This window comes from Mobula hypostoma, chromosome 21 (genome assembly GCF_963921235.1).
Source record: "Mobula hypostoma chromosome 21, sMobHyp1.1, whole genome shotgun sequence".
Lineage (NCBI taxonomy): Eukaryota > Metazoa > Chordata > Chondrichthyes > Myliobatiformes > Myliobatidae > Mobula > Mobula hypostoma.
Genome location: NC_086117.1, coordinates 4,804,547 through 4,824,926, shown reverse-complemented (window position 1 = coordinate 4,824,926; position 20,380 = coordinate 4,804,547). Strand labels below are relative to the sequence as shown.

The 20,380-nt window shown below is 43.1% G+C and overlaps 1 protein-coding gene across 5 annotated transcripts in view; it reads right to left on the bottom strand.

The window, feature by feature from the left end:
• The window catches only part of LOC134359753 (rab GTPase-activating protein 1), a 247,067-nt gene that overhangs the window by 151,606 nt on the left and 75,081 nt on the right, over positions 1-20,380 (bottom strand). For all 5 annotated transcript variants that reach the window (XM_063073339.1, XM_063073342.1, XM_063073340.1 and 2 more), the window contains one exon: positions 16,562-16,628. In XM_063073339.1, coding sequence (XP_062929409.1) covers positions 16,562-16,628 — 67 coding nt within the window. The remainder of the gene's footprint in view (positions 1-16,561; positions 16,629-20,380) is intronic.

Genomic DNA, 20,380 nt, shown 5'->3' with positions numbered 1-20,380 from the left:
ATGGGGACATCTGTTTTTCCCTTATTAGAGAGAGGGGGAGAGAGGGTGGGGGAGGAGAGAGACTGAGACTGTGATATGTCGAATTACCGGGAGAATGAGTGGTCTTTGGGGTACTGCAAGTCTGTGTCTTTACTGATACTTCGCTGCACGCTTGAGTGCTCAATGAGGGGCACTGATGTTTTTTTTGCTAGTGGGGGGGGTCGTTGCCTTGCTGCTGCTTGTGAGTGGGGGGGGAGCTGGGGTGGGGCTTTGGGGTTCTGACATTTAACTCTCATTCATTCTTTAGGGTATTCCTCTGTTTTTGTGGATCTTTGCGAAGAAAAAGGATTTCAGGATGTATATTGCGTACATTTCTCTGACGTTAAATGAAACCACTGAAACTGAAGTTCTCAGACAAGCATGAAACACCCTATAAGCTGATTTATTTATAAAGCTGCACGACACTGTACCCAAGAGAATTGATGCCGTTTTAAAGGCAAAGGGTGCTCACACCACATGTTGATTTGATTTGGTGGGTGTTTTTGTTTGTTTTTTTTTACACACTGTTTACTGTTCCTTATAGTATTCTTTGATAGAAACTTTTCAATATTTTTGAAAGCATCTTCACTTTACAGAATTTTTTTTTAACATGTGCTCAAGACTTTTGCACAGTACTGCACGGTGACATATATGTACTTTGATAATAAATTTACTTGGAACTTTGTTTATACAGATCAATTCATTACAGTAGTACATAATCACTACCCAGTACACAGTCATTATTCTCTTCACAAACACTGCCTGATCTACTGTGTATTTTTAGCATTGTTTTATCAGATTTCTATTAGAATTTTTTTTTGCTGTTCTATTACATCTGGGCCATTTGCTTAGATTGCTAAGAGAAGGCAGAAATAGAGGATAATTAGAAATATCTAGAATAGAATAGAATTTTACTGTGAATGCTTTCAAGACAATGAGATTGCAGTGCTATTCCACTCCCTGCAAAACATATTTACACTGCATGCAGTATGACTTAATTTTTTAAAAATTCCCTATTTACATGCGATAAGTGACTTTGATAGTACATAAACGCTCAAAGGTCATTGGCAAGCCGGGGTGTAGCATTATTCAGCTGCACAACAGCCCTTGGGCATTTCACGTATATCTGCTCTCACTCCATCCTCCCACCACCCCACTAGGAATAGGGTTCCCCTGGTCCTCACCTACCACCCCACCAGCCTCCGGGTCCAACATATTATTCTCCGTAACTTCCGCCACCTCCAACGGGATCCCACCACTAAGCACATCTTTCCCTCCCCTCCTCTCTCTGCATTCCGCAGGGATCGCTCCCTACACAACTCCCTTGTCCATTCGTCCCCCCCATCCCTCCCCACTGATCTCCCTCCTGGCACTTATCCGTGTAAGCGGAACAAGTGCTACACATGCCCTTACACTTCCTCCCTTACCACCATTCAGGGCCCCAAACAGTCCTTCCAGGTGAGGCATCACTTCACCTGTGAGTCGACTGGGGTGATATACTGCGTCCGGTGCTCCTGCTGTGGCCTTTTATATATTGGTGAGACCCGACGCAGACTGGGAGACCGCTTTGCTGAACATCTACGCTCTGTCCGCCAGAGAAAGCAGGATCTCCCAGTGGCCACACATTTTAATTCCACATCCCATTCCCATTCTGACATGTCTATCCACGGCCTCCTCTACTGTAAAGATGAAGCCACACTCAGGTTGGAGGAACAACACCTTATATTCCGTCTGGGTAGCCTCCAACCTGATGGCATGAACATTGACTTCTCTAACTTCCGCTAGGCCCCACCTCCCCCTCGTACCCCATCTGTTACTCATTTTTATGCACACATTCTTTCTCTCACTCTACTTTTTCTCCCTCTGTCCCTCTGAATATACCTCTTGCCCATCCTCTGGGTCACCCCCCCCCCCGTCTTTCTTCCCGGACCTCCTGTCCCATGATCCTCTCGTATCCCCTTTTGCCTATCACCTGTCCAGCTCTCGGCTCTATCCCTCCCCCTCCTGTCTTCTCCTATCATGTTGCATCTCCCCCTCCAGCTTTCAAATCCCTTACTCACTCTTCCTTCAGTTAGTCCTGACGAAGGGTCTCGGCCTGAAACGTCGACTGCGCCTCTTCCTATAGATGCTGCTTGGCCTGCTGCGTTCACCAGCAACTTTGATATGTGTTGCTTGAATTTCCAGCATCTGCAGAATTCCTGTTGTTAGCCCTTGGGAAGAAGCTGTTTTTCCAGTCTTATTGTCTTAACTATGATGTTTCTGTATCCCCTACCATATAGCAGGAGATTGAACAGACAGGATGGGATGGGTCTTTATTGATGTTACGAGCGTGCCATAGGTATAAAGAGTTCAGTTCCATCTGATATTCATGAACCTTTCAGCACTTAACCAGGAAGTGGTGAAACCAGTTCCTCTCAGAAAGATGTTAACCTGTTAATTAATCCGCTTATCAGTCTACCCGGTCCACAGAATCCATCTGAAATACAGTGGATTCCGGTTAATTAGGACACATCAAGACCACTACATCTTGCCCAACTAGCCAGCTGCCCAAATTAGCTGAAGTTCCATGGAAATAATTTTAAAAAGTATTTTAAAAAAAGACAACCATCGGTTAACTGAGTAACAAATTATGAATTTAAATGAAATACGGAACAAATCAGAACACTACCAATACTACTACAGTACTATAAAACTCTATTAGTCACTAATCGTTATCAGAGGAATTCATTCAGTGTGCACTGCCATGTTCTTTTAATTGACTGTAAATGAACAAAATCAGCTCTGACACCAAGTGCAAATAATGGACTGCCTTCAGTGCCTTCCTGCAAGTAGTGTCACTATTAACAATAAATTTCCTGGCAGAAAATGATAAAAAAGAACCACTGGTTTTTGAATTGGTGTTTTTCAACTCAAATGGATAACATAAATCAAGCACACACAGCTACCGCTATTTAAAAAACTGTTCACTCGAAGCACAGTGTAGATTCTAACGACCACCCAATTGCACGTGCAACTGACGCGTTAGAAACTGTTCAGCAACAGTCTCCTGTCCCAATAGCATCACAAATAAACAAAGGAAATCACAGCTATTTTCGATTAGATTGTGTCCTTTGAAGAGTTGTCCCAAATAAGCAGCTGCCCCAATTAACCAGAACCTATACTGTATTATGCTCTCTAACCATCAGGCTCCCGAAGCAACATGAACAACACTGAAATGACTCTACACCTATGGATTCACTTTCAACGACTCCACAGCTCATTTTTTCAGTGTTGTTTATTTACATTTTTTAAATTTATTTTGGCACATTTGCCCTCTTCTGCACATCAGATGTTTGTCAGTCCAGTTAAGTATAGTTTTTATAAATTCTGTTATATTTTTATTTATTTAGACATACAGAAGTACTAGAAAGTTTGTGAACCCTGTAGAATTTTCTCTATTTCTGCACAAATATGACCTAAAATGTGATCAGATCATCACACAAGTCCTAAAATTAGATAGAGAATCCAATTAAAGAACTAACACAAAAAACCTTATACTTGTTCATTTATTTATTTACTGAGAAAAATGATCCAATATTACATGTATTTGTCAGAAAAAGTATGGGGTAATGTCTTCTACAAAAGCTATTTGGAGTCAGATGTTCCAATCAATGAGATGACATTGGAAGTGAGAGTTGCAGAGGTGCCCTGCCCTATAGAAAAGATACACAAAGTCAGGTTACTGACAGCACCTGCTCTTCTCAAGAAAGATCTGCTTTTGTGCACCATGCCTCAGTCCAAAAAACTTCCAGAGGACCTTAGAAGAATTATAGAGATGCATCAAGCTGGATAAGACTACAAAAGCATTTGAGTGTTCATCAGACAACACACATCAAAGTTGCTGGTGAACGCAGCAGGCCAGGCAGCATCTGTAGGAAGAGGTGCAGTCGACGTTTCAGGCCGAGACCCTTCGTCAGGATTAACTGAAGGAAGAGTGAGTAAGGGATTTGAAACTTGGAGGGGGAGGGGGAGATCCAAAATGATAGGAGAAGACAGGAGTGGGAGGGATCGAGCCAAGAGCTGGACAGGTGATAGGCAAAAGGGGATACGAGAGGATCATGGGACAGGAGGTCCAGGAAGAAAGACAGGGGGTGGCGGGGGACCCAGAGGATGGGCAAGAGGTATATTCAGAGGGACAGAGGGAGAAAAAGGAGAGTGAGAGAAAGAATGTGTGCATAAAAATAAGTAACAGATGGGGTACGAAGGGGAGGTGGGGCCTTAGCAGAAGTTAGAGAAGTCGATGTTCATGCCATCAGGTTAGAGGCTACCCAGACGGAATATAAGGTGTTGTTCCTTCAACCTGAGTGTGGCTTCATCTTTACAGTAGAGGAGGCCGTGGATAGACATGTCAGAATGGGAATGGGATGTGGAATTAAAATGTGTGGCCACTGGGAGATCCTGCTTTCTCTGGCGGACAGAGCGTAGATGTTCAGCAAAGCGGTCTCCCAGTCTGCGTTGGGTCTCGCCAATATATAAAAGGCCACATCGGGAGCACCGGACGCAGTATATCACCCCAGTCGACTCACAGGTGAAGTGTTGCCTCACCTGGAAGGACTGTTTGGGGCCCTGAACGGTGGTAAGGGAGGAAGTGTAAGGGCATGTGTAGCACTTGTTCCGCTTACACGGATAAGTGCCAGGAGGGAGATCAGTGGGGAGGGATGGGGGGGACGAATGGACAAGGGAGTTGCGTAGGGAGCGATCCCTGCGGAATGCGGGGGGGGGGGGAGGGAAAGATGTGCTTAGTGGTGGGATCCCGTTGGAGGTGGCGGAAGTTACGGAGAATAATATGTTGGACCCAGAGGCTGGTGGGGTGGTAGGTGAGGACCAGGGGAACCCTATTCCTAGTGGGGTGGCGGGAGGATGGAGTGAGAGCAGATGTACGTGAAATGGGGGAGATGCGTTTAAGAGCAGAATTGATAGTGGAGGAAGGGAAGCCCCTTTCTTTAAAAAAGGAAGAACATCTCCCTCGTCCTAGAATGAAAAGCCTCATCCTGAGAGCAGATGCGGCGGAGACGGAGGAATTGCGAGAAGGGGATGGCGTTTTTGCAAGAGACAGGGTGAGAAGAGGAATAGTCCAGATAGCTGTGAGAGTCAGTAGGCTTACAGGAGACATCAGTGGATAAGCTGTCTCCAGAGACAGACAAAGATCTAGAAAGGGGAGGGAGGTGTCGGAAATGGACCAGGTAAACTTGAGGGCAGGGTGAAAGTTGGAGGCAAAGTTAATAAAGTCAACGAGTTCTGTATGCGTGCAGGAAGCAGCGCCAATGCAGTCGTCGATGTAGCGAAGGAAAAGTGGGGGACAGATACCAGAATAGGCACGGAACATAGATTGTTCCACAAACCCAACAAAAAGGCAGGCATAGCTAGGACCCATACGGGTGCCCATAGCTACACCTTTAGTTTGGAGGTAGGAGGAGCCGAAGGAGAAATTATTAAGAGTAAGGACTAATTCCGCTAGACGGAGCAGAGTGGTGGTAGAGGGGAACTGATTAGGTCTGGAATCCTTCCCGATGGTCTCAAAGCTCTACGCTTCTTTTTGGATTCCAGACCTAATCAGTTCCCCTCTACCACCTCTCTGCTCTGTCTAGCGGAATTAGTCCTTACTCTTAATAATTTCTCCTTTGGCTCCTCCCACTTCCTCCAAACTAAAGGTGTAGCTATGGGTCCTAGCTATACCTGCCTTTTTGTTGGGTTTGTGGAACAATCTATGTTCCGTGCCTATTCTGGTATCTGTCCCCCACTTTTCCTTCGCTACATCGACGACTGCATTGGCGCTGCTTCCTGCATGCATGCAGAACTCGTTGACTTTATTAACTTTGCCTCCAACTTTCACCCTGCCCTCAAGTTTACCTGGTCCATTTCCGACACCTCCCTCCCCTTTCTAGATCTTTCTGTCTGTCTCTGGAGACAGCTTATCCACTGATGTCTCCTATAAGCCTACTGACTCTCACAGCTATCTGGACTATTCCTCTTCTCACCCTGTCTCTTGCAAAAATGCCATCCCCTTCTCGCAATTCCTCCGTCTCCGCCGCATCTGCTCTCAGGATGAGGCTTTTCATTCTAGGACGAGGGAGATGTCTTCCTTTTTTAAAGAAAGGGGCTTCCCTTCCTCCACTATCAACTCTGCTCTTAAACGCATCTCCCCCATTTCACGTACATCTGCTCTCACTCCATCCTCCCGCCACCCCACTCGGAATAGGGTTCCCCTGGTCCTCACCTACCACCCCACCAGCCTCCGGGTCCAACATATTATTCTCCGTAACTTCCGCCACCTCCAACGGGATCCCACCACTAAGCACATCTTTCCCTCCCCCCCTCTCTCTGCATTCCGCAGGGATCGCTCCCTACGCAACTCCCTTGTCCATTCGTCCCCCCCATCCCTCCCCACTGATCTCCCTCCTGGCACTTATCCGTGTAAGCGGAACAAGTGCTACACATGCCCTTACACTTCCTCCCTTACCACCATTCAGGGCCCCGAACAGTCCTTCCAGGTGAGGCAACACTTCACCTCTGAGTCGACTGGGGTGATATACTGCGTCCGGTGCTCCCGATGTGGCCTTTTATATATTGGCGAGACCCGACGCAGACTGGGAGACCGCTTTGCTGAACATCTACGCTCTGTCCGCCAGAGAAAGCAGGATCTCCCAGTGGCCACACATTTTAATTCCACATCCTATTCCCATTCTGACATGTCTATCCACAGCCTCCTCTACTGTAAAGATGAAGCCACACTCAGGTTGGAGGAACAACACCTTATATTCTGCCTGGGTAGCCTCCAACCTGATGGCATGAACTTCGACTTCTCCAACTTCTGCTAAGGCCCCACCTCCCCCTCGTACCCCATCTGTTACTTATTTTTATGCACACATTCTTTCTCTCACTCTCCTTTTTCTCCCTCTGTCCCTCTGAATATACCTCTCTGGGTCCCCCGCCCCCCCTTGTCTTTCTTCCCGGACCTCCTGTCCCATGATCCTCTCATATCCCTTTTGCCTATCACCTGTCCAGCTCTTGGCTCTATCCCTCCCCCTCCTGTCTTCTCCTATCATTTTGGATCTCCCCCTCCCCCTCCAACTTTCAAATCCCTTACTCACTCTTCCTTCAGTTAGTCCTGACGAAGGGTCTCGGCCTGAAACGTCGACTGCACCTCTTCCTACAGATGCTGCCTGGCCTGCTGAGTTCACCAGCAACTTTGAGGTGTGTTGCTTGAATTTCCAGCATCTGCAGAATTCCTGTTGTTTTTTGAGTGTTCATCAGTCCACAGCAAGAGAAATTGTCTACAAACGGAGGAAACACTCCCTAGGAGTGGGCATCCTGCAAAGGTCACCCATGAGCACAGTATGCAATGCTGAAGGAAGTGGAAACAGAACCCAAAGGTAACAACAAAAGGCCTGCAGAAATCTCTAGAACTTGCTCAAGTCTCTGTTCATGTATCCACTATATGAAAAAGACTAAATAGGAATGGGGTTCACTGAAGGACACCATGGAAAAAATCCATGGCTCTCCAAAAAACAAAACATTGCCGCATGTCTCAAGTTTGCAAAAGACCACCTGGATGTTCTACAATGTTTCTGGGACAATATTCTGTGGACAGATTGAGACAAAAGTTAAACTTTTTGGCAGAAATGCATATTGCTATGTTTGGAGGAAAAAGGGCACAGCACACCAACACCAAAACCAACTGTGAAGCACGGTGGAAGGAGCATCATAGTTTGGGGCTGCTTTGCTGCCTCAGGGCCTAACCAGCTTGCAATCATTGAGGGAACAATGAATTTAAAATCGTATCAAGGCATTTTACAGGAGAGTGTCAGTGTAGCAGTCCGTAACATGACACTTAATAGAAGTTGGATAATACAACAAGACAATGATCTGAAAGACAAGAGTAAATCAACAACAGAATGGTTTAAAAATAAGAAAATGCAGTGTTTTGGAATGGCTGAGTCAAAGTCCTGACCCAAATCCTATAGAACTGTTATGGAAAGACCTGAAGCAAGCAGATCATGCAAGGAAGCCCACCAACATCCCAGAGTTCAAGCTGTTTTGTAAGGAGAATGGCCTAAAATTCCTCCAAGCCAAGGTGAAGGACTGATCAACAGTTACAGGAAACATTTGGTTGAAATTATTGCTATACAAGGGGTCACACCAGTTGCTGAAAGCAAAGGTTCTCACACTTTTTCCACCAAATACATGTAAGTATTGGATTATTTTTCTCAATAAATAAATAAACAAGTATAATTTTTTTGTGTTATTTAATTGGTTCTCTTTATATAGTTTTAGGACTTGCGTGAAGATCCAATCACATTTTTGGTCAGAAACAGAGAAAATTCTGCAGGCTTCACAAACTCCCTAGTACCACGGTACAGTGTGGAACAGGTCCTTCCGGCCCACTGAGTCACACCGCCCAGCAACCCCAGTCTGATCACAGGACAATTTACAATCACCATTTAACCTACTAAACAATGTGTCTTTGGATTGTGAGTTGAAACTACAGCACCCAGAAGAAACACACATGCGCACAGGAAACAGCGTACAAACTTTCTACAGAGGCCACCGGACGTGAAATTCTGAACACTGATACCCCATGCTGTAACAGTCTCGCATTAACCACTATGCACTGTGGTGCCTTGTATTTTCCTGTAAATACCTCCAAAAAAAAAAAGATTTTGAGGTAGTACATGGTGACATAGACGTAGTTTGATGATAAATTTACTTGGAACACTGCCTGATCAGCTGGGTATACCCAGCATTGTGTTTGTTATGTCCAATTTCCATCACAAGTTTTTGCTGTTCAATCCAGTGGCTTATTTTTGTGCCTAAGGCACATGAGGGAAAGAAGATTTGAAGCGTTTGAGCATAATTCACAAAAAATCAATACTGAGAAACCAGAGATCCATCAACTGTTATCACAGCATTATCTGCCTGATGGGATATCCAGTCAAATAGATACTCCAGGATGACAGAAATTAAGCATCTCGTTCTGATCGCACTGCATCCGTAACATCTTTTGTGTCATTTGTGAACTTGTAGAATGCCCTGCCACAGACAGCTGTGAGGCCAAGACTGTGGGTATATTTAAAGCAAATATTGATTGTTTCATGATTAGTCAAGGCAGCATAGGTTATCGTGAGAAGGCAGGTGTATAGGGTTAAATGCAATCCAGGATCAGCCATGACGGAATGGCAGAACTGAATGGCTTAATTCTGCTCCTATGTCTTATGATTTAAATTAGCCAAGATCGAATGGGGGAGCAGATTCAATGTGCTGAGTGGCCTAATTCGGTCCCCATGTCTTGTGGTCTAAAATCTGACGGGCTCTTCAAAAGGCAATCTCACTGCATGAACACATGGTAAAACATTGAGGGGCTCAGCCTGTCCTGCAAGAAGTCATGTAAACCCCCCCCACCCTTCCCATTCTCCTCAACACACCATCAAACTGAGCTGCAAATTTCTTAAACATGATGATGCTGCAGATGCTGGAAATCCAGGGTAACACACACAAAATACTGGAGGAACTCAGCAGGTGGAGAACAAACAGTGGACAAAACTTTTTTTCAATGGAATGATGGTTGTCAACAGTAATCAGTGTTGGGGTCTCTGCTTTCTATCACTTATATAAATAAAAACACCATGCCTGCAAACTTTTCCCAGAATTCCTCTGCCACTTTTCACCTCATTGCTTTTGCTTGTGCACAAGTGCCTGAATATGTTGAGTGTGAGCAGTACCATACAAAGGCATTATCACAATTTAAACAAAAATTGCTGATATATAAAACGATCAAAGATGTAACACACAGAATGCTGGACCAGGCAGCATCTACGGAGGGGGAAAAAACACAGTCAACATTTTGGACTGAGACACTTTATAAGGATTGGAAAGGAAGAGGGCAGAAGCCAGACTAAGAACGTGTGGGGGTGGGGGGGGAAAACAACTCTTCAAGTTCAAGTTTATTGTATTACAGGAAAGTTACTGGCATGGCTTGAGCATTGACTGATTGGTAGGAGGCATCGAGTGGAATAAAAGGATCCTTTTCTGGTTGGCTGCCAGTGACGGGGGGTGTTCCATAGGGGACCACTTCTTTTTATGCTGTATGTAAATGATTATTCAACCGTACATATACCACCAAACAAGACATTCCTCCAGAACAAGGTGCACAACACAGCACGTATCACTCACACACAGTAATATTACCACAAATAAATTAACAACTAATAAATGCATTTATGACAAGTTAACAATACTGGTGCTTCGTGCATGATGAGATGTGGGTGGTGGCAGGGAGTTCAGTAGTCTTACAAGCTGGGGGAGGAAGCTGTTTCCCCATCCTAACAGCTCTTGTCCTAATGCTATGACACCTCTTGCCTGATGGTAGGGGTTCAAAGAGATTGTTGGACGGATGGAGGAATCATTGACAGTGCTAAGGGCTCTGCGTATACAGCGCTCCTGATAAATATCTCTAATGGGTGGAAGAGAGACCCTGGGGATCCTCTCAGTAATACTCACAATCATTTGTAGGGGCTTGTGGTCAGATGCCTTGCAATTCCCGTACCAAACATCTTGTCAACCAGAGAAATACCCATTTGTTTCCATCAGCCTGCCAGTGTTCTATCTGCCCTGAAGGGTCTCAGCACAAAACACCAAGCTTTATTCCCTTCCATAAATCTGCCTGATTGAATTGAGTTCCTCCAGCATTTTGTGTGTATTGCTCAAGATTTCCATCACCTGCAGCATCTCTTGTGCTTATAAATTATATAAAGCAAGTTTTCCTCCTTTATTAAGTATGCATTAAAGATTATAATTGGAAAAGTTCAGCACATGAAAACTGTTAACTCAATGCTTTGAGAACAGCCTGTGCAATCAGATTTCTGAATGGACAATGAACCTTTGTACAGAACCTCAGTATTCCCCCTCTTTCTGCACTATTATTTTTTATATTACTTTACTTTATACTTCATTGTCGCCAAACAATTGATACTAGAACGTACAATCATCACAGCGATATTTGATTCTGCGCTTCCCGCTCCCTGAATTACAAATATTAAATATTAAAAATAGTAAACATTAGTAAATATTAAAAATTTAAATTATAAATCATAAATAGAAAATAGGAAAATGGAAAGTAAGGTAGTATTAACTTCTTATTGTAATTTATTGTTTTTATTAAGTATTGCAATGTACTGCCACTATAAAAAAAAACAAATCTCACTAAATATGCCAGTGATAATAAACCTGATTCTGAACCCAATGTGAAATTAATTTTTCAAATTTTTATAAGCTTTACATTTATTTAAACCAGTTCAAAGGGCACAGCTGGCCTGGGCCAGAGCAAGTTTGCTGTTCATACTTAACTGTGCAGAACAAGATTGCAAGCGTCAAGTACCATTATCTGATGGAAACCAAATTTCTCTCCTTAATGACTAGTTAAATTATTAAATGACAGTCTGCCAGCTATCATTTGTTTCTGGTGTCAGTTAGTTAATCAGATTATCCTTTGATCCAGATGACTTCAATACCTCTCTCTTCCTATTTAGAAAGAACATACAAGTCTCACTCTCTGCAGTTAAGACATTGTCTGCAAGAATTAGGAATATTAGCAGCATGAACATTGGTTTCACCTCACAGTATTTTTTATTTTCATTTTTCTCCTCCCCTCCTCTTCCCTCTTCTTCTATTCCCCACTATGGCCTCTTACCTCTTCTCCTCGCCTGCCTATCACCTCCACTGGCACCCCTCCTCTTTTCCTTTCTCCCATGGTCCACCCTCCTCTTCTATCAGATTCCTTCTGCAGCCCTTTAACCTTTCACACCCACCTATCATCTTCTAGCTTGTACTCCTTCCCTCCCCCACCTTCTTATTCTGGCATCTTCCATCTTCCCTCTTCCCTTCCAGTCCTGACGGGGATCTCAGCGACTGTTTATTCATTTCCAGCCTGACATGCTGAGTTCCTCCAGCATCTTGAGTGTGTTCCTCAAGATTTCCAGCGTCTGCAGAATCTCCTGTGTTTAGGAATTCTATCCATAGTTTTCCACATTCATCCTTTAATCAAAATCACCAGAACAGACAGCCTTGCCATTACCCATCATTGTTTCTAGGAGGTTGCTGGATATCCTAACAGCAAAACGTGACACTTTCATCCCAGGTTAGACTGGATATTGTGGGCAGTTTTGGGCCTCATCTACGAAAAGGTGTGCTGGCATTGGAGTGTCCAAAGAAGGTTCACAGGAATGATCCTAGGATTATTGGGTTAATTTATGAAGAGTATTTGATGGCTCTGGGCATGTACTGACTGAATTCAAGAGAATGAGAGATTTCATTGAAATCTATCAAATATTGAAAGGTATAGAATGGATGTGAATAGGATGTTTCCAATAGTGGAAGAGTCTAGGACCAGAGGGCACAGTCTCAGAATAATATATTGCTTTAGGTAACAAATGAGGGGGAATTTCTTTAGCCAGAGAGTGTTGGATCTGTAGAATCAATTGCCAGAGATGGTTGTGAAGGTCAAGCTATTGGGTACATCTAAAGTGGAGGTTGATAAATTTTTCGCTAGTAAGGGCATCAAAGATTACAGGGAGAAGGCAAGGGAATGGGGTTGAGAAGGATGACAAATAAGCTTTGAGTGAATTGTGGAACAGACTTGATGGGCCGAAAGGCCTAATTCTGCTCCTATGTCTTATGATCTTATGACCACAGCCCAAAATTTGTTCATCAGTTGTACACCACATTGGCCTCTCATGAAGCCACTGATGTCAGTTTTATTTTGTTCTTTAGTGTCAAAAGCTGAGATTACTTGCATGACCTTCATCATCAACAACCTGTTTGGACTAAAATGCACTGGATATGCTAGCCAATAATATTAAAGAGGATACCAAAAGTTTCTTCAGATACATAAAGTGTAAAAGTGAGGCGAGAGTGGATATTGGACCGCTGGAAAACGATGTTGGAGAGGTAGTAATGGGGGACAACGAAATGGCGGACCAACTGAATAAGTATTTTGCATCAGTCTTCATGGTGGGAAACACTAGCAGTATGGTGGAAGTTCCAGGTGTCAGAGGCACAAAGTGTGTTAAGTTACCATAAATAGAGAGAACATTCTTGGGAAACTAAAAGGTTTTAAGGTAGACAGGTCATCTGGACCAGATGGTGTACACCCCAGAGTTCTGAAAGAGGTGCCTGACGAGATCAAGGAGACATTCGTAATGATCTTTCAAGAATCACTAGATTCTGGAATGGTTCTGGAAGACTGGAAAATGGAAAATGTCACTCCACTCTTCAAGAAGGGAGGGAGGCAGAAGAAAGGAATCTACAGGCTAGTAAGTCTGATGTCTGTGGTTGGGAAGACGTTGCAATCGATTGCTAAGAATATAGTTTCGGGGTATTTGGAGGCACATGATTAAAAAAAAAGCTGAAGTCAGCATGGTTTCCTCAAGGGAAAATCTTGCTGACAAATCTGCTGGAATTCTTTGAAGAAAGAACAAGCAAGATAGACAAAGGAGAATCGGTTGACGTTGTGTACTTGGATTTTCAGAAGGCCTTTGATAAGGTGCTACACATGAGGCTTCTTAACAAGCTATGAGCCCATGGTATTTAATGGAAAGATTCTAGCATGGATAAAGCAGTGGCTGATTGGCAGGAGGCAAAGAGTGGGAATAAAGGGAACCTTTTCTGGCTGGCTGCCAGTGACTAGTGGTTTTCCACAGGGGTCTGTGTTGGGACTGATTCTTTTTAGGTTATACATTAAACCAACTCTTCTTTACTTAAAAAATGCTTCACAGAATTCCCAAGTTATGGATTTTCTTTAAAAATCTCTCCGCATCCCAACATTTACACAAAAAGGTTCCTCAAAATTTAGAAATGCTTTGTTAATGAACCTATGTCAGACCTGACCAGTGACAGCTAATCAATTATGCCAGTTAAACCAATGTCTATTTTGGAGTTCTCTATTGGTGTAGGTCTAATGATAGTGTCTAACTATACTTTCCACTGTGCAGCAGTAACCATTGAAAAAAAAATTCACCACAACTTAAGTTTCCTGAGCTGACAAGTACCACACAGGAGGCTGCTTAGCAAGATAAGAGCCCATGGAATTACAAGGAAGTTACTAGCATGGGTGGAACATTGGTTGATCGGCAGAAAGCAGTGAGTGGGAATAAAGCGGTCCTATTCTGGCTGGCTGCCGGTTATTAGTGGAGTTCCACAGGGGTTGGTGTTAGGACCGCTGCTTTTGATGATGAATGTCAATGATTTGGACTATGGGATTAATGGATTCATGGCTAAATTTGTCGATGATACAAAGATAGATGGAGGAGCAAGTAGTGTTGAGGAAACAGAGAGCCTGCACACAGACTCAGATAGTTTAGGGGACTGGGCAAAGAAGAGGCAAATTAAATACAATGCTGGAAAGTTTACGGTCATGCACTTTGGTGTCAGAAATAAATAGGCAGACTATGATTTAGGTGGGGAGAGAATTCAAAATGAAGAGATGCAAAGGGACTTGGGAGTCCTTGTGCAGGATACCCTACAGGTTAACCTCCAGGTTGAGTGGGTAGTGAAGAAAACAAATGCAATGTTGCCATTAATTTCTAAAAGTATAGAATATAAGAGCAGGGATGTGATGTTGAAGCTCTATAAGGCACTCATGAGACCACACTTGGAGTATCGTGTGCAGTTTTGGGCTCCTTATTTTAGGAAGGATATTTTGACATAGGAGAGAGTTCAGAGAAGATTCACTAGAATAATTCCAGGAATGAAAAGGTTACCATATGAGGAACGTCTGGCAGCTCTTGGGCTGTGTTCCCTGGAGTTCAGGAGAATGGGGGGGCGGGGGGGATCTCATAGAAACATTCCAAATGTTAAAAGGCCTGAACTGATTAGATACGGCCAAGTTATTTCCCATGGTAGGGGAGTCTAGGACAAGACTGCATAACTTTAGGGTTGAAGGACATCCATTTAGAACAGAGATGTGGAGAAATTATTTTAGTCAGAGGGTGGTAAATCTGTGGAATTTGTTGCCATGAGTGGCTGTGGAGTTCAGTCATTTGGCAGAGATAGATAGGTTCTCGATTGGCCAGGGCATCAAAGGGTATGGGGAGAGGGCAGGGGAGTTGGGATGACTGGAAGAATTGGATCAGCCATGATTGAATGGTCTAATGGTCTTAAGTACTGCCACAGTCCTCTCTCAAAAGACAGACTGGTGGGGAAAGAGGTGAAACGGGTAGGTGGGGGAGGCTGCACGGAGCTCCGGATGCAAGCTCTGAAGTGATGCAGTCTCCTCTACATTGGTGAGAGCTGACATAGATTAGCAGACTGCATTACTGAGCACCTCCGTGTCATCCACAAACAGATGGATCTTCCGGTGGTCAATCACTTTAATTCCTATCCCCATTCCGATTTCAATGTGCCGGTCCATGGCTTCAACTTATGCCAAGATGAAGCCACTCTCAGGATGATGGAGCAACACCTCATATTCCATCTGGGTAGTAGCCTCCAGCCTGATGGCTGTTCCAGTATTCCACCCTCCCTTTCCCAATTATGTACTCTGGCCTCTTAGCTCTGCTCACTCGCCTGTCACCTCCCCTGGTACGCCTCCTCCTTTCTTTTCTCCCATGGTTCACCATCCTCTATCAGATTCCTTCCTTCTCCGGCCCTTTACCTTTTCCATCTATCACCACCCAGCTTCTGACTTCATCTCCCCTCCCCCAAACACATGGCTTCACCCATCACCTTCTAGCTTGTACTCTCTACCCTCCCCCCCACTTATTCTGGCACCTTCCCCTTCCTTTCCAGTCCCGATGATGGGGCTGCCTGACCTACTGAGTTCCTCCAGGATTGTGTCTGTGTTGCTGAGACTTTCTACTCATACTGATAAAAGGCAAGAGTCCCAGATACCTGATGTTGCAGCAATTCCGTATTTTTTTTATGTACTAGCGAATGAGGATGAGAGGACTCATCACAGAGGTGTACAAGATAAGAGGGGCAGAACAAGTGGACAGTCAGAGATGCTTTCCCAGGGAGCAAATGGCTAATACAAGGGAGAATAATTTAAGGTGTTTGGAGGACACCTTAAGGTATCAGAGGCAAGTTGTTTTTTTTTAAACAAAAGAGTGGTGGGTGCATGAAACGCCCTGCCAGGAGTGGTGGTAGATGCAGATACATGAGGAACATTTAAGAGACTCTTAGATAAGCACATGGATAAAAGAAAAAAAAATTGGAGTGTTATGTGGGAGGGAAGGGTTAGATTGATTGTAGAGTAGGTCAAAAGATTGGCTGAATTTCACGAGTTGAAGGCCCTGTACTGTGCTGTTCTTTTCTATGTTTCTGTGTTCTAGTTCCCATAACCCTTGACTCTCCCAAAGACTAAAAATGGAAGGAAATACATATTACATCACTTTACCATGAATAATTTGGATAATATGAATTTAACATTCTTCAACTAAAACTATGCAGACTCTAGCTTTGTAAGGAGAAAAGCTAAACAAAAAGGGAGCTGCTTATTGAGCCGAAGTCTTACCAAATCCAACAGATGCATGTCACTATTGCGGACATCTTTGCCTGGACTGAGAAGAAGGCCGAAACACCTTAAGAAAGAACACAACTAGAAATGTTAACACAATTATGGATAGATTAAATAATATTAACTACTAGTCCACTAATATTTACTTGCAATGTAATACTGTACAATTCAATAGAACAATTTTCACATGAATAAATACACATTTGCTGTCAACTTTTCATAAAATGAATGAAATACAATAGATTCTGGTTAATTGTGCCATCAATCAGGCCAGTTGCTTATTTGGCCAACTCTTAAACAACAAAAATTGAGAAAATAGCCGAAATTTTCTTCGTTTATTTGGGACACTATACTACTTAATTAGGATAGGAGACTGTTGCCAAACAACTTCTGTCAGTCACATGCACTTGCATGGCCATTAGACACTACAGAGTGATTAGAGTGAACAGTTTTTAAATAGCGTCAGTTGCATGCGTTTTGTGTTCAAAAAGCAGTGATTTTGCTACTGATAGTTTGTGAGAAATAAGCAGTTAGACAATTCTGAACTGTTTTGTTCACTGTGTTTTCAAGCATTCAGATTGGAGATGCCAGAAATGGTCGGGAGTGAAAATTAAATGATTTCACTACTTCAACAAGTTAGGTACTATGAAGAATTAAGGTACCAACAATCATCTTCAATGTTACAATGAAAAAGATGACTTGGAGGATGCAATTGTTGAAAACATTGTATGAAGGCAGTCCATTATCTATATTGTCTACACCGATTTTGTTCATTTACAGTCAATCAAAAAAAAGCACATTAGTGTTCACTGGATGAATTCCTCTGTCCATAACTAATACAGTTTTATAGTACTGTAAGTAGTATTGATAGTGTTCTAATTTGCTCATTTTTCTTTTAAATACATAATTTGTTACTCAGTTAAATGGTAGTTTGTCTTTTTGTAACTTTTTAACAATTTTCATGAAACCTCAGCTTAAATGAAGCAGCCGCTTAATTGGGCCAAAATGAACCAGTCCCGATACGGTCCAATTAACCGGAATCCACTGTATTCAGTAAAATTTTAAACTGCTCAGATGTAATAAGAATTTGAAAGTGTGGTGAAAATTATTACAAAGCTGCCATAGGAAAGCAAAGAACCTGACAGTAATGCTGTGTTTGTTCATTATGTGCCATGTCATATGATGCAGATGATCATAGTCTTTCCACGACCATGATTGTTCTTGGCAAATTGTTCTACAAAAGTGGTTTGTCATTGCCTTCTTCTGGGGAGTGTCCTTACAAGAAGGGTGACCCTAGGCACTATCAATACAGGTGTTCCCCCGCTTTCGAACGTTCACTTTACGACATTTCGCTTTTACAAAAGACCTACATTAGTACTTGTTTTCGCAAACCGAAAGAGGACTTTCGCTTTTACGAGAAAAGACGCCCGCTTTAAACTTATGTTTACCCTAAGAAAGACTACCATGACCATGAAGCCTTGCGCGGGCAGGTGTGCGCGCATGCGTGTACCTGCGCGTGCGTGACGTGTGTATGCGTGTATGTGCCGATTTTTTTCTACAAATCTGTTTTGGCTCAATCTTCCTGATTCTGTTAAGTGAAACTACACTGTACATAATTATTTCTACTTTATATAAGCTGTGTATTTATCATATCATTCCTGCTTTTACTGCATGTTAGTGTTACTTTAGGTTTTGTGTTATTTGGTATGATTTGGTAGATTATATTTTGGGTCTGGGAACACTCAAAAATTTTTCCCATATAAATTAATGGTAATTGCTTCTTCCCTTTACACCATTTCGGCTTATGAACGGTTTCATAGGAACGCTCTACCTTCAGATAGCGGGGGAAATCTGTACTCTTCAGAGACTGCCTGCCTGGAGTCAGTGATCACAGAACCAGGACTTGTGATATGCACCAGCTTCTCATACGACCATCCACTACCTGATCCCATGGCTTCATGTGACCCTGGTCGGAGGGCTAAGCAGGTGCTACACCTTGCCCAAGGTGACCTGTAGGCTTGCCTTACACCCCCTTTGGTAGAGATGCATCTCCACCCCATCACCCTAATGTAGTATAGGAATCTAAAAAGAGCATGAAATATTTTGAGAAGATAACAATGGTAATAAGACTTAAATATAAGAGTGGTATTTGGGTACAACGGGGAATGATGAGAAAAGTTTCACGAAAACTATGAGGATTTCCACAAAACGCTATCAAGTCTCGGGGGCAATAACTAAAGAGTTTCAATGTGCAATACAAAGGGGAAAAAAGTTTGGAAAGATTTAATGAGGACACGCAAGTGGGAGGTATTCGTTGGTACAAGAAAGCAAGGTCAATTGTTGCGCTAAAGGTTCCAGTAACAAAATCACTGGATCTCTGCAAATTATTAGGACGTACTGCAGAATAGTAAGCTGAAACTAATAAACCAACCACTCAACAAATGTTCCCATAGTACTACACTGCCCCCTAGACTTCTGTTCCAATATCCAACTTCGGAACAAAGTGGAAATCATTTACAGATCAATATTGGGAAAAGGTAAATGTAGCTTAATAGATCTACAGAATCTTGTTTTCCTCATTATTGACAGGCTTCTTCTTTGTTCCAGATGTTCTTTTCTTAACTTATGTTTAACTTTAAAAGTCTGTGTGTCAGAGAAAAGTGAAATAAAACAGGTCAGATGCAGCATTACCAAGACAACTGGTATGGTACAACACTATGCAGGAGTTAATGAGAAGCCCAGAGGTAATTCTTTTGCGAAATGGCATTTTACAGTTAAAGAAAAAGTTTAGGTATTAGACGTAGATTTGGGGTGAAATTCTATATTCTTCTCTTGGAACACAATTTAATTTTAATTTTGACGAGGCCAAAGTAGGACCTATCCTGAGAGAAGTTTGCTGTGCAAAGCTCTCAATGCAAATCAGACTGGCTTATATTCTCTCATTGGTGCCAGTAAAAACGCTGCTCAAGAGTACAAGAAAATTGTCTAGATCCCAATTCTAAAAGATCAATTGTACCAAATCTCACAAAGAATCAAATGGGAGTTTTATTCCAACACCACAAACAAGAAATAATTCTCACAAGTATGAGGGTATAGATGCAATGTGGTATGTATGGGCCAGATCGAGGCAGCGGGGCTTGGGTCGAAGAGAGAGAGAAACAAGCCAATGTTTGGCCATTGTGCCGTGGATTTGGAGCCAACTCAAAGCGGAGAACCGAAGCGAAGCAAACTGAGGCAGCTGGGACTGTGCCCAAGAGTGGGGAAGAAGCCAATGTTTGACCAAATTAAGTGCCAGGCCAGCTTGCAGGTAAAGGCCAAATCAAGGTGGCAGCTCCTGGGCCCAAAAGCATATCAAAGCAGCAGGGCCCAGGTCCGAGAGTAAGGAGCAATTTGCTATTCAGCCGATTTAAGCGCTAGATCAGAATGGAAAGGTAAGGGTGTCGAGGCCGGAGTAGAGGGACAGGATTTCAGTAGCAGGCGTCAGGCTTGCTACTCAGTAAGGTTTACTTGTCTGCACTGAATTAAGGCTGTGGTCTGCAATAACAGCCCCCTGCATCAGTTGTGACTGGCTTCATGGCTGTGGACTCACTTCCGTTACCTTCAGTTCTGAATATTATTTGCTTATTATTATTGCTTGCACATTTTTTTTCCCCTGCACATCTGGTATTCGACGGTCTTCTTTTTAATGGGGATTATCTATTGGTTTCTTTGTTTTGTGGCTGCCTGCAAGGAGATGAATTTCAAGGTTGCATATAGTATAGATACTTTGATAATAGAGTTCAGATATCAGATATCACCTTAACAGATTTAAATGCA